This window comes from Octodon degus, unplaced genomic scaffold (genome assembly GCF_000260255.1).
Source record: "Octodon degus isolate 3935 unplaced genomic scaffold, OctDeg1.0 scaffold00008, whole genome shotgun sequence".
NCBI lineage: Eukaryota > Metazoa > Chordata > Mammalia > Rodentia > Octodontidae > Octodon > Octodon degus.
This window is the reverse complement of record NW_004524584.1, coordinates 15,500,619-15,518,594: the sequence shown is the minus strand read 5'-3', so window position 1 is coordinate 15,518,594 and position 17,976 is coordinate 15,500,619. Positions and strand designations below refer to the sequence as shown.

General features: G+C 53.9%; 1 protein-coding gene across 3 annotated transcripts in view; it reads right to left on the bottom strand.

Annotated features, from left to right (window-relative positions):
- Positions 1-272: 272 nt before the first annotated feature.
- The window catches only part of Sema3f (semaphorin 3F), a 29,354-nt gene continuing 11,650 nt past the window's right edge, over positions 273-17,976 (bottom strand). Inside the window, exons 3-19 of one of the 3 annotated variants that reach the window (XM_004625120.2) lie at positions 10,249-10,409; positions 10,087-10,149; positions 9,867-9,986; positions 9,016-9,108; positions 7,488-7,581; positions 5,685-5,804; positions 5,316-5,455; positions 5,078-5,192; positions 4,835-4,904; positions 4,523-4,667; positions 3,895-4,117; positions 3,173-3,261; positions 3,022-3,063; positions 2,124-2,281; positions 1,804-1,871; positions 1,388-1,521; positions 273-754 (exon numbers count right to left, since the gene is read on the bottom strand). In XM_004625120.2, coding sequence (XP_004625177.1) covers positions 344-754; positions 1,388-1,521; positions 1,804-1,871; positions 2,124-2,281; positions 3,022-3,063; positions 3,173-3,261; positions 3,895-4,117; positions 4,523-4,667; positions 4,835-4,904; positions 5,078-5,192; positions 5,316-5,455; positions 5,685-5,804; positions 7,488-7,581; positions 9,016-9,108; positions 9,867-9,986; positions 10,087-10,149; positions 10,249-10,409 — 2,246 coding nt within the window. In that variant the 3' untranslated portion in view covers positions 273-343. Of the gene's footprint in view, positions 755-1,387; positions 1,577-1,803; positions 1,872-2,123; positions 2,282-3,021; positions 3,064-3,172; positions 3,262-3,894; positions 4,118-4,522; positions 4,668-4,834; positions 4,905-5,077; positions 5,193-5,315; positions 5,456-5,684; positions 5,805-7,487; positions 7,582-9,015; positions 9,109-9,866; positions 9,987-10,086; positions 10,150-10,248; positions 10,410-17,976 lie in introns of all 3 variants that reach the window. The other 2 variants (XR_002819040.1, XM_004625121.2) reach the window with 2 other exon arrangements.

Genomic DNA, 17,976 nt, shown 5'->3' with positions numbered 1-17,976 from the left:
TAAAAAGGTAGATAGAATGGTGTTTACACCATTTGTGAACACAGGCTGATCTTTTTCCTGGTTGTCCTTCTACAAGGATGTATTTTCTCCTTACTCCATTGCCTAGCACCTCTGACACAGTGTTGAAAAGAGTGGCACGAGAAATTTGGGGGCATACTTCCAGTTTTAAAGAATTATGTCTAAAGAGTCACCATTAAAAGTGAAATTTGTTTTAGTTTTTCTTGATTATTAATTTCAATAATGCTTTTTTGTTTTTGAGTTGTGAATGACTCTATCTATATATCTTTTATATTAAAAGGGATGAGGGCTAGGCTGGTCCAGTGCAGGGCTCAAGCAGCTGGCCTCATGTGTCCGGAGGGTGGTGCCGGCGGTTCCGGGGCTTTTTCTGGTCCTGGGGTTCAGGAGGCCTGAGGGCTCCTGGGGCCTCTCTGGGACTGGGGGGTACATGACGCCAGTAACCCTGACAGTACTGGTGGATGAGGCCCACTTCGGGCTGGGCCAGCAGCTGGGCCAGCTCCTGGTAAGAAGGTGTGGGGGGACCCGTGCCAGGAGGTGGTGGGGCGCTCACAGCCAGCAGGGGGAAGAGGGCAGCATGGACAGCATCCCGGCCCAGTATGTGCAGCTGTACCCGCGTGACGACGTGCTTGAAGTTGTTCTCAGTGGCCGTGCAGGAGTAGAGGCCGCGATCACTAAGCTGCAGGGCGCGAAGCAACAAGCCCTGCTCTGTGCGCAGGAAGCGCTCCTCTGCTCGGATCTGCAGGGGCAGGGGTGGGGGCTCAGGGGCTGTGTGACCCCTCTGCTGCCCCCGCTAGCAGCCAGATGAGACCACTTCCGTGGGGTACCACAAGTAGAATTCATATACCCTCCCAAAAAACCCCACAAGCGTTTCCACTAATGAGGTAACGGAATAAGGTATCCACACATTTCTACTTCAAGATGGATGGCCCAGAAGGGTGCTGTTCAATGAATGAGAGAATTTTGGCACACAAAGAATTTTCATTTAATGAGAACACCCAATTGTGGTCCCACATAGACTTTCCATGTAAAGGGGCACCTGTAAGGCTTTTCCACAAATGAGGGCTAGCCACAGAATTTTCATCCACTGAAGCTTAACTACGTGATATCCCATATAAGGAATGCACTCCAGTGGGGTGCACATGTGGGATTTGGGGATTTTCATGAAGAGACACACCCATGAATGGTTTCCATATGGCAAAGCCTATTCCACAGAGTTTCTAACTAATTCCACTCAAGTGATTTCCACATACAGAAGGGAGCTTGAAAGATGTCAGAGTGAGGATGGCCCCATGCCTTCACTGCCTTCGCCCACACTGAATTTCCACCATACCAGGGTCTCCTGTGTCCACAGCAGGGTGCAGGAACTCACCTCTCGGCGCCTGTCACCAGGATCTCGCTGGAAGAGCCACTTAACAGTGGCTTGCGGTGAGCGGGGCTGGCACTCAAGGAAGGCTGTGCTGCCTGCCACACCATACTGCACCGACTCTACAGCGTTCTTGTTGGCTGCGGATCAGGAGGGCACTGAGTGGAAGCAACAACACCTGGGACGGTCCCCTGTCTGGTGAGGGGCAGGCACAAGGGGCACTCACCCACAAAGGCAGAATGTTGCCACTGGGCATCACCCCTGAGGGAGGCCAGGAACAACGCAAATAAAACTTCAGGAGCCATTACTCCCCACCCAGCATCTTCAAGGCCTTAGAGTTGGGGTGATATGAGCAGTGGCATGGGCTACCTGGGGTACCACAGAAGTTTGAGGAGCAGCAGAAAAAGGCAGAGTACACTCACCATTGGAGTTGAACCCACGGCACTGCCTGATGGGGTTCCCATGTCGGACGTCCTGCCGGCGGCTCCGCCTGGGTGACAACAACTTCTGAAGACATACTCCCAAGAAGTATGCCCCAGGTCCCTGCACCTCCAAGAATCCCCAGAGTGGTGATACCCGTAGAAAACCCCACATCATATTATATCCACTTTCAACCCCCCAGAACAGGGCTCAAAACCCCAAGGGCCTGGGTTCATACCTTTATTTTTTCTGTGCTGGGGTTTGAACCTAGGGCCTTGCACATACTAGGTAAGTGCACTAACCTCAGCCCTGGAGTTCATACCTTTTGGAAGACGCTGTGTAGCGGGAGCAGGCCTGGCCATCCCAGGCACAGTAGGGGTCCCTGGCGAGGCAGCAGTCAGCACAAGCAGCCCCATATGCATGGCAGCGGTGCAGACTCAGGTGAGTGACACCCACAGCTGAGGCCACATACAGTTGTTGCTGAAGGCAGGGACAAAAGCTCATCAGTTCCTTTCTCACAGACACTCCACATCAGAAGCTAGTTGAGGGGCTGGTGAGATGGCTCAGTGGTCTAAAGCACCTACTTAGAACAAGCTAAGCTAAGCAAAACACAGGGACTGCGGTTCAATCCCCCAGCACCACATGCCAGCCAGCCCCGCCCCCTGGTGGGCTGAGCTGGCCACATACACACAAAAATAAATAAATAAATAAATAAATAAATAAATAAATAAATAAATATTTAAAAAAAAAAGAAGCTAGTTGGGTTGGATTCTTTTTTTTTTTTTTTTTTCCCAGAACCGGGGATTGAACCCAGCTCTTGCACTTGCCAGGGAAGCGCTTATTCCACTGAGCCATCTCCCCAGCCCCGGGTTGGATTCTTGCTCTTTTCTTTTTCTTTCTTTTTTTGTTTTTTCTTTTGGTGGTACTAGAGATTGGACCCTGGGTCCCATGCATGCTAGGCAAACACTCTACCACTGAACTACACCCTAGTGACCTTTCTTAAAAAAATTGTTTCATAACAGGGTCTTGCTAAATGGTCTTATCTGTCCTTGAATTTACAACCCTCCTGCCTCAGCTTTCAAAGTATCTGGGATTACAGGTAACACCACACCCAGCTTCCTTTTCTTCTTCATTTAATGTTTAATTTCTCCACCCTTATGCCATGAGCATGACCCCAAGGAGACTCCATCATCACCCCCAACGCATGTTGCCAGACTCACCCTCTTGGAAGAGATGGTCATGGTCTTGACAGGTGCTGGATCCTAGAAGAAGTCAAAGATCAGCTTGAGACTCCCTCTCTGCCCTGACCTAGAGGTCTAAGATCAGGAGCTGGGACCAGGGAGGGTCAAGACTGGGCAGTACTACACACACCTTGAAGACTGCCACCTCCTCCAGCATGAGCTCCTCTACCTCCTGGTCATCCTTGGGCAGCACAATGACCTTCTGCACTGTCCCGCGGTCTGGAACGGGCCGGGCAGGGCCTCAGTGGGGCTGGGGACACTGGGGAAGGGGCAAAGCCTCAGCCCCTTCCCCAGCAGGGCCCCAACCTCCCTAGGGCAGTGAAGCAGGAGTTCTGTTCCAAGACTGAAGCATTTTCCCAAGATTGAAGAGGTCAGAAGACTGGCCCAGGAGAAAGAGGGTCATGCCAGGGTCTGCCCCACCCAGACCAGCACTTTGAGCCCTGCTGAGATCAGGACACTGGAGTATCTCTCTTGTTAGGAGCTGCTCGAAATGTGCTGGATATACTTCTGTGTGTGTGTGTGTGTGTGTGTGTGTGTGTGTGTGTGTGTGAACATGCCAGCATGGATGCCAATATGCAGATCCATGTTCTCTAAGCTGGCTGGCTATCTCTACCCTTTCCTGTTACCCAGTGGTGCCCAGTATCTCTGACCTTTTGGCCTTAGAGTCAGGAAAGTGAATGGAGTTTTGCTAGCCCTAGCCTTACCATCTTGGCTGAAAGGAGGTTCCTAAAGATGCAGGGACAGAGCTGATCATAATAAACCTGCAGTAACCCCCACAGGACAGGTTACAGCCCCGGGGATCAGCACCTCCCACCCAGTGGGCCCAGTGGAGGGGGGAGCAGCAGTGGGTACCTGTGCCCAGGAAAAGCACCTCATAGCGCCCGTCAGCTGCGTCCACCTGGTCTACAGCCACAGTAGTGAGACGGTAGGGGACACCTGTGCGGACCACCAGGGGACGCCGCTGTAGTGGGTACACGGCCTGGTACATGAGTGGATGGCTACGCATGAAGTTGATCACTTCATCAGGATAGTCCTTGGTAGATTTCATGGAGGGCGTGAAGGTTCCCCCAGGGCACTGCAAGCAGGATGAACGTCAGCCTCAGGCTGCCCAGGCAGGCACAGAAGCAACCTCTATACTGTCTGGCCCCACACCACCTCTACCTGCCTCTTGTTCCCAACCCCCTCTCCTCCTTTCTGCCCCACACTGTAAGGCAAAGAGCTGTAGAGCTTCCTGCAGGTCCTGCCACAGTCCAGTTTTCAAGGCCCCTCAAAGGGCCCTCTGGAGCAGCATACCATGCCCAATCCCCCCATCTGTGCCTCAGAGTCCTGGCTGAGTGTGAGTGGTGGGTTTTGAACATGTATTATTATACACTATCCCCACTGGCTTCAGGCTCTGTGATGGTGGAGCCCATGTCTGCAGGGGGTCTGGCCCAGAGCAGGCCTCAGGAGACAAAAGAGAGGAGGTGAAGAGGGTGCTTACTGTGCCAGGCCGGGGGTAGGGCATCTTCCCTGAGAAGGGCATCCACTGGTAGTTAGGGCCCTCTTTGTGGGCAAAGGGTCCATTGAAGACCATGCGAATGTCAGCCATCGAATAGACACATACAGCAGAGCCTCGGAACACGGAGCTAAGAGCAAGGCAGTTAGCTGCCACTGCCAAGGGAGAGCCTTGGCCCAAGGCCCCTCCCCAATCTGCTCCCACCCCCCAGAGCTAAACACAGGCTGGCATTCTCCACAAGGCAGAACCCCCAACCCAACCACACCCTGCTACTACTGGACCCAAACCCGGTCTCACCCAGAGGAGGTAAAGACAGCGTAAATGACTGGGTTCCTCACATCATGGGTCTGCTGGACAAACACATCCTCTGGGGACACAGAAAGAAAGTTCCGGGAAGGCATCTTAGGCCTGTGCCCCTAGGCCCTTGACCATTCTTACACAGGAGGTGGTGTCCCACCAGAGGCCAACTGGTGGCCACCTATCCAGCCTCCATCATTCCCATTACAGCCATGGGGCTCTGCCTGCCCACTGGACACTCACGGAGCTCATCAAAGTGGGTCTCAATGCCATCCTCGCCTGGCACAGAGCAGACAAGCCGTGCCTTCAGGAATGTGCTCCACTTGTTAACCAGGCAGCAGTGACCACCATCATCATTCTGGGGGTGGGAGCAGGAGGTCAGATCAGGACAGGTCACTCAAACATAAGTCCCTGCTGGAGCAGGGCCAATAGTCAGGGCTGGGCCAGGAGAGGGGCAACATGGGGCCTTGGGGATATATACCAGGCAGATGCGCCCGATTCGGGCGTACACAGCAGGGCTCTGAGTTGTCTCTGCTGACCGCTCACGAAAGAAGAAGTAGAGTTTGTCATCATTGCGCTCTGCACTGTCAGGGATCAGCTCCGCATGGATGAATGAAGGGTCTGCAGGTAAGCAGGAGTCAGCAAGATGAGCTCCTCCTTGGACGGCATCCCCACTCCCCAGCTGAATCCCCAGCCAGGTATACCAACGTCCCCAACTCTTCTCCAAACAAGAAACCACTTCCACCCCTGTTAGTCACAGGCCAAAACTTTTCCCAAGTGTGCTTCCATAAGATTCCCCGGCTCCGTCCCAGACACACAGCCCCCAGAAGGCCACGCGAACTACACGTACCATTGAGCCACCGGGAGTTGTACTGATCTGTGCGCATGGCTGTCTGCTTTCCAAGTGTGCGGAAGATGGCTGCATCTGTGCCCATGAAGTCAATGTACACGCCAGCATAGAGCTCTTCATCTGTGGGGGAGGGGCGGCAGGGTTTACTGGGGCCAGGGCACAGCCCCAGTGACCCCCAGACAAAAATCAGGCTTCCCAGGATTGACCCTGTCTCCAGTAGGGTGCTAGTAAATGTTCAGCAGCTGGCTCTGGCAGGGCCGTGAGCAGTAGCAATGATCTCTGCTTAGCAGCAATAGCCAACTTCAGTGACATGAATACGGCTGAGCACAAGCTGAAGTCACTGTAAGCAGAGTTGGAAAGATCTGCCAACGCCGCTGTACAGTATTACAATATTCCTACTCACAGACACAACAGACATAAATAACCTCAAGAGTGTAGATTTTTGGGGCCAGGGAGACGGCTCAATAGGATAAGCGCTTCCCTGGCAAGCGCAAGGGTCTAAGTTCAATCCCCGGTTCCGCAAAAAAAAAAAAAAAAAAAGAGTGTAGATTTTTAAAAATGTAGTAAAACAGCTGGGCATGGTAGCGCATGCCTGTAATTCCAGCATGTAAGAGGCTGAGGCAAGAGGGTCGCCTCTTTGAGTTTGAGGCCAGCCTGGGTACACAGTGAGTTCAAGGTCAGCTGTCTCAGATACCTCACCATCACCACCAAAAGTAATAAAGTAGTAAGTTTTGAGTATGTTACTTTTTGTTGTTACCTTTGTTTTTTTTTTTTTTTTTGTGGAACCGGGGATTGAACTCAGGTCCTCGCACTTGCCAGGGAAGCGCTTATTCCACTGAGCCCTCTCCCCGGCCCCTACCTTTGTTTTAATACAATTTATTGAGTTGTTTAATATATTGATTTATTTTTGTGGTCCTGCAGTTCAACCCAGGATCTTCACTGCGCTACATCCCTGGCTCTTCTAAATTTTGGGCCACGGTCTTCCTGAATCATTGCATTGCCCAGCCTGGGCTTGAATCTGCAACCCTCCTGTCTCAGCCTTCCAAAGTACTGGTATTACAGGTTTGCACCAACACACAGCTTGTAACTTAAATGTTAATAATCAATGTTTAATAACTGACTCACAAAATTTCCGAAAACATAATTACTGAGTGAGCTGCCTCTACCATGCCAATTCCTTTCTTCGCTCTGAAACTCCCCAGGGCACCCCTTCTCTCCCCCCATCAGACTCCCTGATACAGACTCTGACATCAGGCTAGAAGTTATTTGCCAAGAGGATAAGGCTTGTACCCTGACCCAGGGGCCTTTCCCAGGCTTGCAGGTGGCACAGTGCCCAGCAGTTGTTCTGTGATGCAGACTGGGTTGGATGCCCAGAAAGCAGGCAGAGTGCCTGGGCCAGGGTCAGGCTCCCCAACCTGGGGACAGGGACATCAGCTGTTAATCTTACTTAGAGAAAAGCCTCAACTCTCCCAGACATTTACCTAATCCAAAAATACTCAGACCCTAGCTGGTCACAGGGTCAGAGGTCTCCACTGGCCCTTTTGTGTCTCTCCTCAGCTTTTAGATATATGGAAAAGGGGCTAAGGGACCCGTGGTACCACTTGTCTTCTCTTCTAGGCAGCCGATGAGGCAGAGGCTTCTGAGCTTTGCATAAATTACACTGTGTGTTTTGGGAAGCACCTGGCCTGTTCAGTGCCTGATCCAGAAGGGCTGCATGCTGGGGTATTTGTGGTGCTTCCCCAACTCCTGTGGCAGAGGCCACACATTCAGACCGTAGAACCCAGGGAGGGTGGGGGCACTCACTGATGAGGGCTGAGGCTGTGTCCAGCTTGGGGTCGTACGGACACTTGCCCTTCCCTGACTCGAGTCTCTCAGGCTCCAGGTAGAAGATGTAATCCTGCAGGGCAGAGGGGGCTCAGCATTGTCCAGGACTGTCCCATAGCCAGGTAGAGGGACAGGTCATCAGGCTCCCAGGGCAAGAGTGAGTCCCCAGGACACCCTGAGCCCACCCCCTGCACTCCCAGAGTCCTTAGGCTTGAGCTCCATCCAGCCAGGTCTCTGGTGGTAGGGCCTTGCTGTGCTCCAACGGAGCAGCTTCCTAGTGTCAGGCCTCAGGGAAAACCTGGGAATCAAGGTTCAAGAGCAGATGTGCACAGGGTGGGCTTGAAGCAACTAAAGGCCTTCCATGCCAACTGGCTCAAGAAGATGCTGACCAAGTGTCCTTTGGGTCAGAGAGGCCAATTCTTTGAGCTGTGGCTATCTTAGACCAACAAGGGGCTGTAAAGCTGGACAGAGCAGGATGCACGGGTCAAGGGCCTACAGTACTCCCTTTGCCATCAGGTCCAAAAAGGACAGAGAGCTCCAAGTTACTGTCCCCCAGACTTTGGGCCCTACCTGTGGTCCTCAGGATGGGGCCTTCCTGCCCCTCAGCAGAGCCCCCAAGGTCCATGTCTCCCCAGGGCCAGGGGCTAGGGGATCTGCCCAGACCACACGGAATTCACAAAGCCCCCTTCACCTCCCAGCCCAGCTCAGAAGATGACCTAGGAGGAAGGTCATGATGGCACTGGGACCAGGATGAGCTCATGGGCCTGGTGGGAAAGGCAGAGAGAAGGGAGGGAAGGAGGAGAGGCGAGATACAGAGACAAAAGAAGGGCAGCAGGTGGCAGGATGGTAATGGGAAGGTACACACAGGCCTGCTTCCAGTTACACTCTGCACACATTACTTCCTGCACACACAGCTCAACACAAAGCACTGCCAACACACGGAACTCACTGCTCACACCCTGGACACACATACTGAATCTGAGTGACTGTTCTTCACACTCCCTGCTGGGCGCATGCATGCACACACGTTCTGTCACTCACTGGCAGCCCTGTGCCCTGCCCATCCATCCCTGCCCAGCTCCCACTAGCCCAGCCCTGATCTGGGTTCTGACTGCTAGACAGATACCACCCCAAAAGAGAGCATATACGTGTGCAAGACACTGGATCGCCTACAGGAGGAACATGCCATGTTCCTACTCCAGATGCTGAGTAGGGTATGCCCAATACACGTTGCTGTGTGCTCCGGTGTGTCTCCACACATACATTCTCACAGCGGAGGCACAATGTCCCTGGGCCTCTGCCTTCCTCCTCTGGTGGCCCGATTTCTTGCCTGCAGGGGTCATACTGAGGCTGACAAGAATCCATCTGGGACTGCCTAGAGAGCCCAAGGGCACTCAGAGAAGGACGGGAATCAGCCGCTGGTAGGCTGGCCTGGGGAACAGACCCAGGGTGAGTAGAATCAATCAAGGCCATGCTGCCTGGCAAAGCCTGAAGAGATGAGGCACACCTGGTGTGGGGCTGTGGGTATCGGGTGGACGGCACCATCTGTGGCTCTGCTGCCGCGGCCTCTGACCACCTGCGCCTGGGTCCATGGCAGGGCCTGAGAAGATGAGGAACAGGGGGTGACAGGGGCTGGGCAGGCTCGGGCTGCCAGATTCTTACACCACAAAGGCCAGGAACATATGGGAGCACATGGGTCCCAGAGTATACATGTATATGCACGTGTATGCGCGCGCGCGCACACACACACACACACACACACAAGCTCAGCACACCCCTGCACACACACTTGTCCCTTAGTTTCAGTCGCTCTCACACATGCCCTATGAGGTCATACCAACTCACACACATGCCCACATGGAAATGGAAAAAGGGCAGAAGCAGGCAGGGTGGATCAGAGCTGGGGAAGTGACGGCTCCTAAGCCGTCCCTCTGACCCTGACCGGGAGGAGGAAGGCAGCTCTCCTCCAGGCCACATGACAGAAGATGACTCAGGCACCCAAACACCTGATGCTGAGGCTGCTACAAGGCCCCCTGACTTGGCTGCGGGCACGGTCCACAGGTATAGGTGAGAGAACTGCTGCCACACAGGGGCAAATGCTTGCTATGTGCCAGGCACAGTGCTAAGAGCTTGGGAGCACCTGCTCACCTCCTCCTCCTCACACCAACCTGTGAGAAAGGCAGCTATGAGCCCCATGTTTGGGTAAAGAACGTGAGGCGAGGGAGTTACATAGGTCACTTACCCAAGGTCACAGGGCTCAGAGGTGGCAGGGTCCGGGCTTATGCCCATCCTTCCATCAGGGCCCTGGAAGGCAGCCACCAGCGGGGATGGCACGGGCCAGGGTGAGCTGAGGCTTACCTGCGCACGGCGGCCACGGTTTACATAGGTGCACATAGGGTTATAGGCTCCTGTGCCGCACACGTACAGGTGGGTTCGGTTCCAGGGCTGGATGAGCCTGATGAAGTTCCCACACTCACCCTGGGGCAGAGAAAAAGCTGCACAGGGGCCCAGATACCTGGCCAGCCTCATCCCTCTCAGGGGCCCATGCTCCCCCACCTGAGGACCCTGCTAAACTCACGTTGCCATCCTTGCCCGAGAGCACACATTCTTCAATGCGCTGTGGGGAGGCCGCCCAGTGGATCTGCCAAAAATGGAGATCAGAGGTTGCAGCCTACTGCATGGGCCCTCAGTCCTGGGCTCCAGACCCACCCTTGGGTCCCACTTCTGGGCTTGCCCTTACAATGAGGGGCTCACGGTTGATGTCATGCAGGTCCAGGGACAGCACATAGTCCTTGCTGCCCACATACATGCGGTCGTGGTCTTCATCCTTAAACAGGATACGGTAGTCAGTGGTGTTGAGCAGAAAGTTGAAGAAGTGGGCAGTGCCTGTGGACTTAAGCTCTGTGGGGGAAGAGCAAGGCACCAGTCAAGACCATGCAGCTGGCATCCCTTTTACGGAGAGGGCCCTGAGGTCCCCCCTACCACACATCTTCAGCCTCCAGCTTCCTCTCCCTGGTCGTGACACGTGAGCAGACCAAGGAACAAGCCACACCCAAAGCTAAAAACCAACTCACTGCTGGGCCCCAATCAGTCTTGGTGAAAGGGCTAGGGCACAGGGCAGCGTTAGTATCAGCATCAAAGTCTTTGTTTTGTTAGAAGAGAGTTAATCTCCCACTCGTGGAGCTCACACAGGAGCCCAAAAGGGTTAATGGCCAGGTGAGAGCTTGCAGATGCTGTGTGGAGCCTAGTTGTCCTTGCCCTGGCTGCCCATCAGATGTAAGGCACACAGCTCAGTAGAGTCAGTGCTTGCCTGACAAGCTCAAGGTCCCGAGTTCAGTCCCCAGTACCACACACACACACACACACACAAAAAAAAAAGATGTAAGGCACAGCTGTGCATGGTAAGGTCCCCACCTGGTCTGAGGGGCCAGTGAGGACACCGAAAAGCCTGAGGGAGTCCCACTACCCTACAGACCTCCAGCTTTGTCCAGACTCCGGTAAGACCACTGTGAACCAGCCAGGAGTCATCTGTGGGAGGGAGTTCTCCCCCTAAGCTAGAGTCCTGAGGGCTGAGGCTGGTCCAGTTGGGCCCTCCTCTGTTTTCTCTTCTGTATGCATCTAATACTCTTGGCCCGTACCCCAAGGACATCGGGGAAAGTCTTTCTTTCTTTTTATTTTTTTTTTTATTTTTTAACACAGGGCCTACAGGGTCTCGCTACACAGATTGGACCCATAGTGATTCTCTTTTCAGCCTCCCAAGTGCTGATAGTGATTCTCTTTTCAGCCTCCCATAGTTTGCACCACTATGCCCAGTCTCAATTGCCATCTCAGTGAGCCCCAGGGGCAGGGCCGGCGTGGCATGCCCAGGATTGAACCCTGGCTGCTGCACTCTGCCAAATCAGGCAGAGCTATCTGGCTGCCCTTGGGAAAGTCATTCTTCCTAAGGATGAAGAACAGGAGGGAGCTCAGCCATTGATGAGCTAGAGGGTTTGACATGGGACTCCAGGAAGCCTGGGAATCTGCTCTAGGGCAGCCCAGGTGGTCTCTTCGGCAAACCCTGCCCCCACACCCAGCTATTTTTAGCTCAGGAGGAAAGAGAACATTTAGATGAGGCTGATGAATATTCACATGCATGGTGGGGGGTGGGGGGCAGCATATGCATGTATATACCTGGTACAGGTATACACGCATGCTCTACAGCAGACAAGGTGCTCACTAGTTCACCAAGAGGGTCACACACACACACACACACACACACGTGTGCGCGGCACGCTACCAGTTGGTAACACACTTGACAGGTCAGGTAATCAAGGGGGAGGCCTGAACCAAGCTCCAAGGCACCTGGAGGGAGAGAACAGCTGTGATTAAGGCTCTGAACACAGCTGAAGGTATCACCAGCAGGTGGCTGTCACTGACTGGCCTGATGACCCTGACTCCAACTGGTGCGCCAGGGACCCTGGAATGGGCTAGTGAGGCTATGCCCAGGAGCAGCTTCAGATAAAAGCTCTGGGATGTACAGGGCTGGGTATGTGAGGTAGGTAGTGTGGGCTGAGAGCCAGGGAATTCGACACTGATTTAATGCAGGTCTGATACCAGGAACTCACCCTTTTGGGCTGGGGGTCAAGGCCAGGCCTTGCCCTGCCCAGACATGACTATGCACCAACAAGGCAATACAGGTGATGACCTTGGCCAGCCATGGGTTGCAGGGACGCCAGGACGCCAAGGGATCAAAAGGCCGATCCCTGCTTGGCTATGGCCTCACCCGCCTGTCCGGCGGTGCCTTTGAAGTCCTGGGCAGGGCAGCTTGGGCACCTGTCTTGCACCTGTTGTTGGGCCACTCGGAGTCCCCCGCCTGGCCACCCAGTCATAGTGACAACAGGAAAGTAAACATTCCCCCACCCCCAGGGCTGGGAAGTGGCCAGAGAGGAAGTGGGACTGCCAGTAGAGCCCCTCCAGGCTGGGACAGCCCGCCAGGGGTTATTTATACCCTGGCTGGGGGCATGGCCTTGATTGTGCCCTTACTTGTCCTGCTGGGCTGAGGAGCACCTTGGGGGCAATGCAGAGGATAGGGGAAGAGGCTCAAATGGGCATCTTTAGACACAGCACCTGGGTGGAGTGGAGTTTTAGACATCTAGTGCCCAGGAACCCAGGCAGCCATGACTCCTGCCCTCCACCCCTGACTAACTTGGCCTCCATAATCTGAACCTTGCCTCTCTGCTATGCCATAGCTCCCAGGGTCCAGCCCAGGTCCCAGCTCTTAATGTGCTTCCAAAGCCTCAGCAATCCAGGCTCTAGCTCATCTCACTCAGCAGATGAGAAAACAGTCCCAGAAGTGGGGCAGGCCACTAGCCCTGACCTGACATTCTGTTTCTGCACCCCTCAGTCTAACCCTGGGCAGGAGGTAGAGTGTGCCTCTCACTGAGTCACCAAGCACCTATCATGTGTACAGCCTGTGGTCACACATCCAGTATGCAGGGGAAAATACTGGGACACAGGGCAGGGAAGTCACAGGTCCCTGGGTGTGGGTGTGAAAGAGAAAAGGAGAGAGAGAGAGAGAGAGAGAGAGAGAGAGAGAGAGAGAGAGTATGGGAATGAATTAACTCCCAGCTGGGTCCACCGATGAAGGAGGGGAGCCTGTAGTGGACTGACTGCCGGAAGGGCCAGGGCCGGAAGGTGACTCGTCCTGCGTCAATAAGGCATATGACTCAGGACCCCCAGGATCCGTCCCAGTGACCACGGGATATGGCGTCAATAACTTGACACAGGACACTCTGGCATCACAGGACATGATGCTTTCTGATGCATTTGTTGCTATGGAAATGACAGTGGGGGAAGGGAGCCCAAAGGAGGTCACCCAAGGTGAGAAAAGGGTCATTTTCTGGCATGGGCTTCATGACCCCACAGTGGGCACTGTGGGCCTCTGAGCTTTATTTTCTACTCCTCACATTGACCTTACATGTGACCCTGTGTGTGGATTCTGCTTCAATCTTGGAGAACCCACAGTGGCATTCCTCCAATTCCTACTCATCCTTGATGGGTAGCAGGCTACCTTTTGAGGAGTCTAGAGAATGGGGGTCAAGGATATAGCTCAGTAGCGTAAGTGCCTGCCTGGCAAGTGCAAGGTCCCTAGTTTGATCCCTGGCACCAAAAAAACAAAAACAGAACTACTAAGTTGGTCTGTAAATCTTAATGCCCGGGCGATAGCTCAGTAGAATAACATCCTACGTGGTAAGTGCAGGATCCTGAGTTCAATCCCTGGTACTAAAACAACAACAACAACAACAAAAACCTAGTAGAGAATGGGATAGGTCCTCAAGCCCCTCCCCAGGGAGCAGGCTTCCTTCTAGATGCTACTATCTCTTGGAGGATACCCACTCCCATCCTAATGCTGGGGCTGGAAGCAGAGAGGGTGATGGGAAGGCAGGAGCTTCCTGTTGACTCAGCCCTAACTCATACAGTTTCAGCATGTCCTACTCACCTCTAATCCACAGAAGAGAGCTAACTCCTAAAGCACTAATTACACTAGCCTGCAAAAGGGGAAACTAAGGCATGGGGGGATAAGAGGAAGGCTCTACCTTATTAATCCATAGCTAGAGCACCAATGGCTGGGAAAATTGAAACAAGAGGCCCCTGTGTCAGTCCTACATGCCTGGCCACAGGCAGGAACGCTCTTCAGAGTGGTAATCATCTTAAGTTCCCAGGTGAACAGTAGAATCAGAATTCTGTCTGTCCCCCTCCTTAACCTGTACACCACAGGGAAAAGAAACTGGGTTGGGGCCAGAGTGATAGAGTGGGCCTCCGTACCAAGTACCAATCTCTGATACCTGCAGTGTCAGTCCTAATAGGATCTGGCTTCTAAGGAGCTCCCCTTCTAAGGACTCAGGCTAAAAGCACCCGGACGCCTAAGGTGGCATCAGTGGGTAATGGGTGTTATACAGAGCTAGCCTGCCCATGTCCTCAGATCAATCCCCAGCCCTGCCCCATTTGTCCCAAGCCCAACCCTACAGGAGGCGTGCCACTCCTCCCCCATGGCCATGGCAATGTCAAGGAAGGGGGGGGTTAAGGCACAATCAGTGGTTCTATGGATGTCAGAATGTAAACCTTGACCTAGGGAGAGAAAGATGTGTCTGGGTGATGCTTTCTGGGAAAGGACCCCACACCCATTCTCTCACTCAGGCTGAGCCAATGTTGGGTGGGGTGGCATCCGGGAAGGATTTTCCCATCACTGGGAAGGAAGAGCTTATTCTGGCCTCAGACACCTCATTTCCGCCTCTAGGCCTCTCTCAAGGCCATTAGATATTCAGGGTCCCAGTCCAGAAAGGCCTGGCCCAGGTCCAGAGGTAGGAACATTCACAGTGCCCGGAGGCATGCTCCTGAGAGTGTCTATCTCTTCCTCCCTAGGAAGCAGTGGTTGATGCCTTACTTTAAAGGGCCATGGGCCCTCAGGAGGTGTGTCTACAGCTCTTGCTCAAAACTCCAAATGGGCAGCCCCGCCCCCCATTGTGGGTCTCTTGGACACCAGGTCTGAGGCCAGTGAAGCAGGAGCTGCTGCCAAAAGAGGGGTCTCAGGGTAGAAGTGGGCACCCCGCCCCCTTGGTTACAACCCCACAAAGCCGTGGGCCCTGACTGACAGTGCCACCTCTTCCAGCAGAGCTGGTGTCCGGGTGATAGACAGGTCCCTGTAGCCCAGCTCTGACCTCTGACCTTGTGTGGGCTGGTGGGGCCCTAATCCCTGAGCTGAAGAGAAATGAGACTGGTGGTGAAGGGAATGGATTGCTGACATGATTCTTTGTTGGTGCTTCTTCCACAGAAGTACGTCCTGACCTTCTGACCTTCTGAGGAGGGAAACTGAGGCAGTGAAGGGCCCAGCAGCAGTGGCCATGACGAGAGGCAAGGCCCAGGCGGTCCCTCAGCCTCTTTCACTCCCCCAAAGCTTTGAGGGGCCCCAGAGGCAGTACTAGGGGCTGGACTGGCTCCCAGCCTAATCCTCTTTTAATGAGCGGCCAGCCGGAAGGCCTCAGCCCCTGGCCACAGCCCTGTAACCCTGGGAGTCCCAGTCAGGCCAAGATGGGGGTGGGGCAGCCCAGTGCACCTTCCCCTGCTCAGCACACCCACCTCATATACACCTCAGCTGCGGACCAGGCCAATCCAGGGTCTGTCATCTGCAGTAACACTTCCCTAATGCTGCCGCGGCCTCCAGCCCACAGGAGGCTGTGCAGGCAAGGCTGTTATGCTAATTTCCCTGTCCTTCCTGGGTATTCTGGATGGGATGCACTAAAAGCCAGAAGCAGGGTTTGCCTTGGGCTTAAACTGCCCCCTCCCTTGAGAAGTGTGTTCTGGGTTTCCCAGGCCTTCCTAAGCCATTCCTATCTGCCCCCATCCCATCCCTGGCCCTGCTTTCCTGACCAAACACCCAGAAGCCTCATCAGGCACCATCCACAGGCCCCCTTCCCTGTGCAGGTGAGCCAGGTCGGTGCCAACAAAACCAATTACAACTTGCTCTCACCCAATTAGCAACTAATTATGGTCTCACAGTCCATTCAACATAATTAACATGTAAATGACTCCAGGTGTTTATATTCCATAACCATTCTGATTGAATTCAATTTAAATGTCTGAACTGGAGACCCAGTTACCATATTTTACCATATAGCAATTCACCACCTAGCACTGTCACTTCCCAGGAAATGTGGCTCCTCCAAGAAGCAAGGGACCTAAACCTAGATAAGAGGATGGAAGGGCAGGTATCCCTGACCCAGAGTGAGGATGGCTGCATTTTCTGTGTCCTTGGCAAATTCATCCCAGGGGTGCAGGGGGACAAGGGGTAGGAAGAACTCCCATGGGACACTCTGATGGGAAACCCTCAGGAACAAGGGGCCCCTTCCTAAGGGCTACTATAAACATCCCAGCTGTTAGGTAAACATTGAACAGGGCAAGAGACACCCAGCTGGGTTAAAACTCTGCTCCACTATTCCCTCCTATTTGAGGGGCTGGGAGGTCCGGTCCTACAGGACCAGGCACACTGTTCCCACGCCCGTTCTGCCCCAGTGCCCACCTGCTCCACCCAGGAGAATAGACTGCAGACTGGCTCATCCCAAGCCAGGAGGAACAGTAGCGAGGTCAGCCGTTAGCACATACCAGCCCAGAACCCCAGGTTCTACACCCTGTCCCCTAAGGACATCCAGTGTCCTGGCAGAAGGGAGCTCTCCTGCCTAGGTGCTTTCTCCTACCCCTGCCCTGCCCATAGTCCTGACTGTTCCAGGTCTGGGCTGGTGGTTCAGAGACCATGACTCCTACACAGACCCTTAGCATGCAGCTGCACGTGAAAGCACACAAAAGCATTTGCCGGGTGAACAGAGGCCACAACTGGGCTGGGTTTAGGAAGGACACATGTGATCAAGAGATGTCCTTGTACAGGGGATGAAAGGAAGTGACTAGGGCCAGGCAAGCAGAACATGGTATGCACCTCCAAAGTGTAAAGGTGGCAGCCAGGGACACAGCTCAGCAGGGCAGCACCTGCCTGGCAAGCACAAGATCCTGAGTTCCATTCCCAGAATACACACACACACACACACACACACACACACACACACACAAAAGGTAAAGGGGGTAAGGAGCGGGTTAGTCCTGAGGGGAAGGGGTACCCTGATTCCATTCTCAGGTGGAGAAAGTGAAATAGTCTTCTGAGGCTGCCTCCAGTTCCACAGGCCCCAGAGCCACCCCTCCTCCCACATTCCAGACCTGCCCCGGAAACCCCTCACTCCTTCCTCCACCACCTCCTCCTCCTCCCCATGACTGCAAAAGACAACAAACTCTCCATGGCTCATTTACTCTGATAAATCACCCAGACGGACAGGCTGGTGGGCGTCAAGACCCTTCCCCTGCCCTGGAACCAGTCCCTTCTTTGCTGCCCTCTGGAATCCTGCAGACCCTGCAAGCCCCTTGTTTCACCCTCACAGAATGCCTGGACAATTAGCCCCCTTGCTAACATTCTGATGGAAAAACTGAGGCACAGAACAGATAGATCCATGATCAGGCTCAGCTCTGCGGGCTACAGTGAGGATGGCAGACAGTGCAGAGACAGCAAAAAGTCCTCCACAGGGTTTGGTGCTGGAACAGGAAGGGTAGATCAAGATGACAGTGGAGGGGCCGGGGAGATGGCTCAGTAGAATAAGTGCTTCCCTGGCAAGCACAAGGGCCTCAGTTCAATCCCCGGTTCCACCAAAAAAAAAAAGAAAAGAAAGATGACAGCAGACTAAAGCACCTGCATAGCAGAGTGCAGTGGCCAGGGTTTGATTCCTGGTCTGCCGGACCTGCCCCCAGGGCACAGAGAAGGTGATTGAGACTGGGCATGGTGGTGCACGCACCTGATCTATGTAGTAAAATCCTGAACACCATGTAGACCCTGCCCTAAAAACAAAGCAAAACAAAAAAAGATGATGGTGGAGGCAGCCTGCAGTGAGGCCTG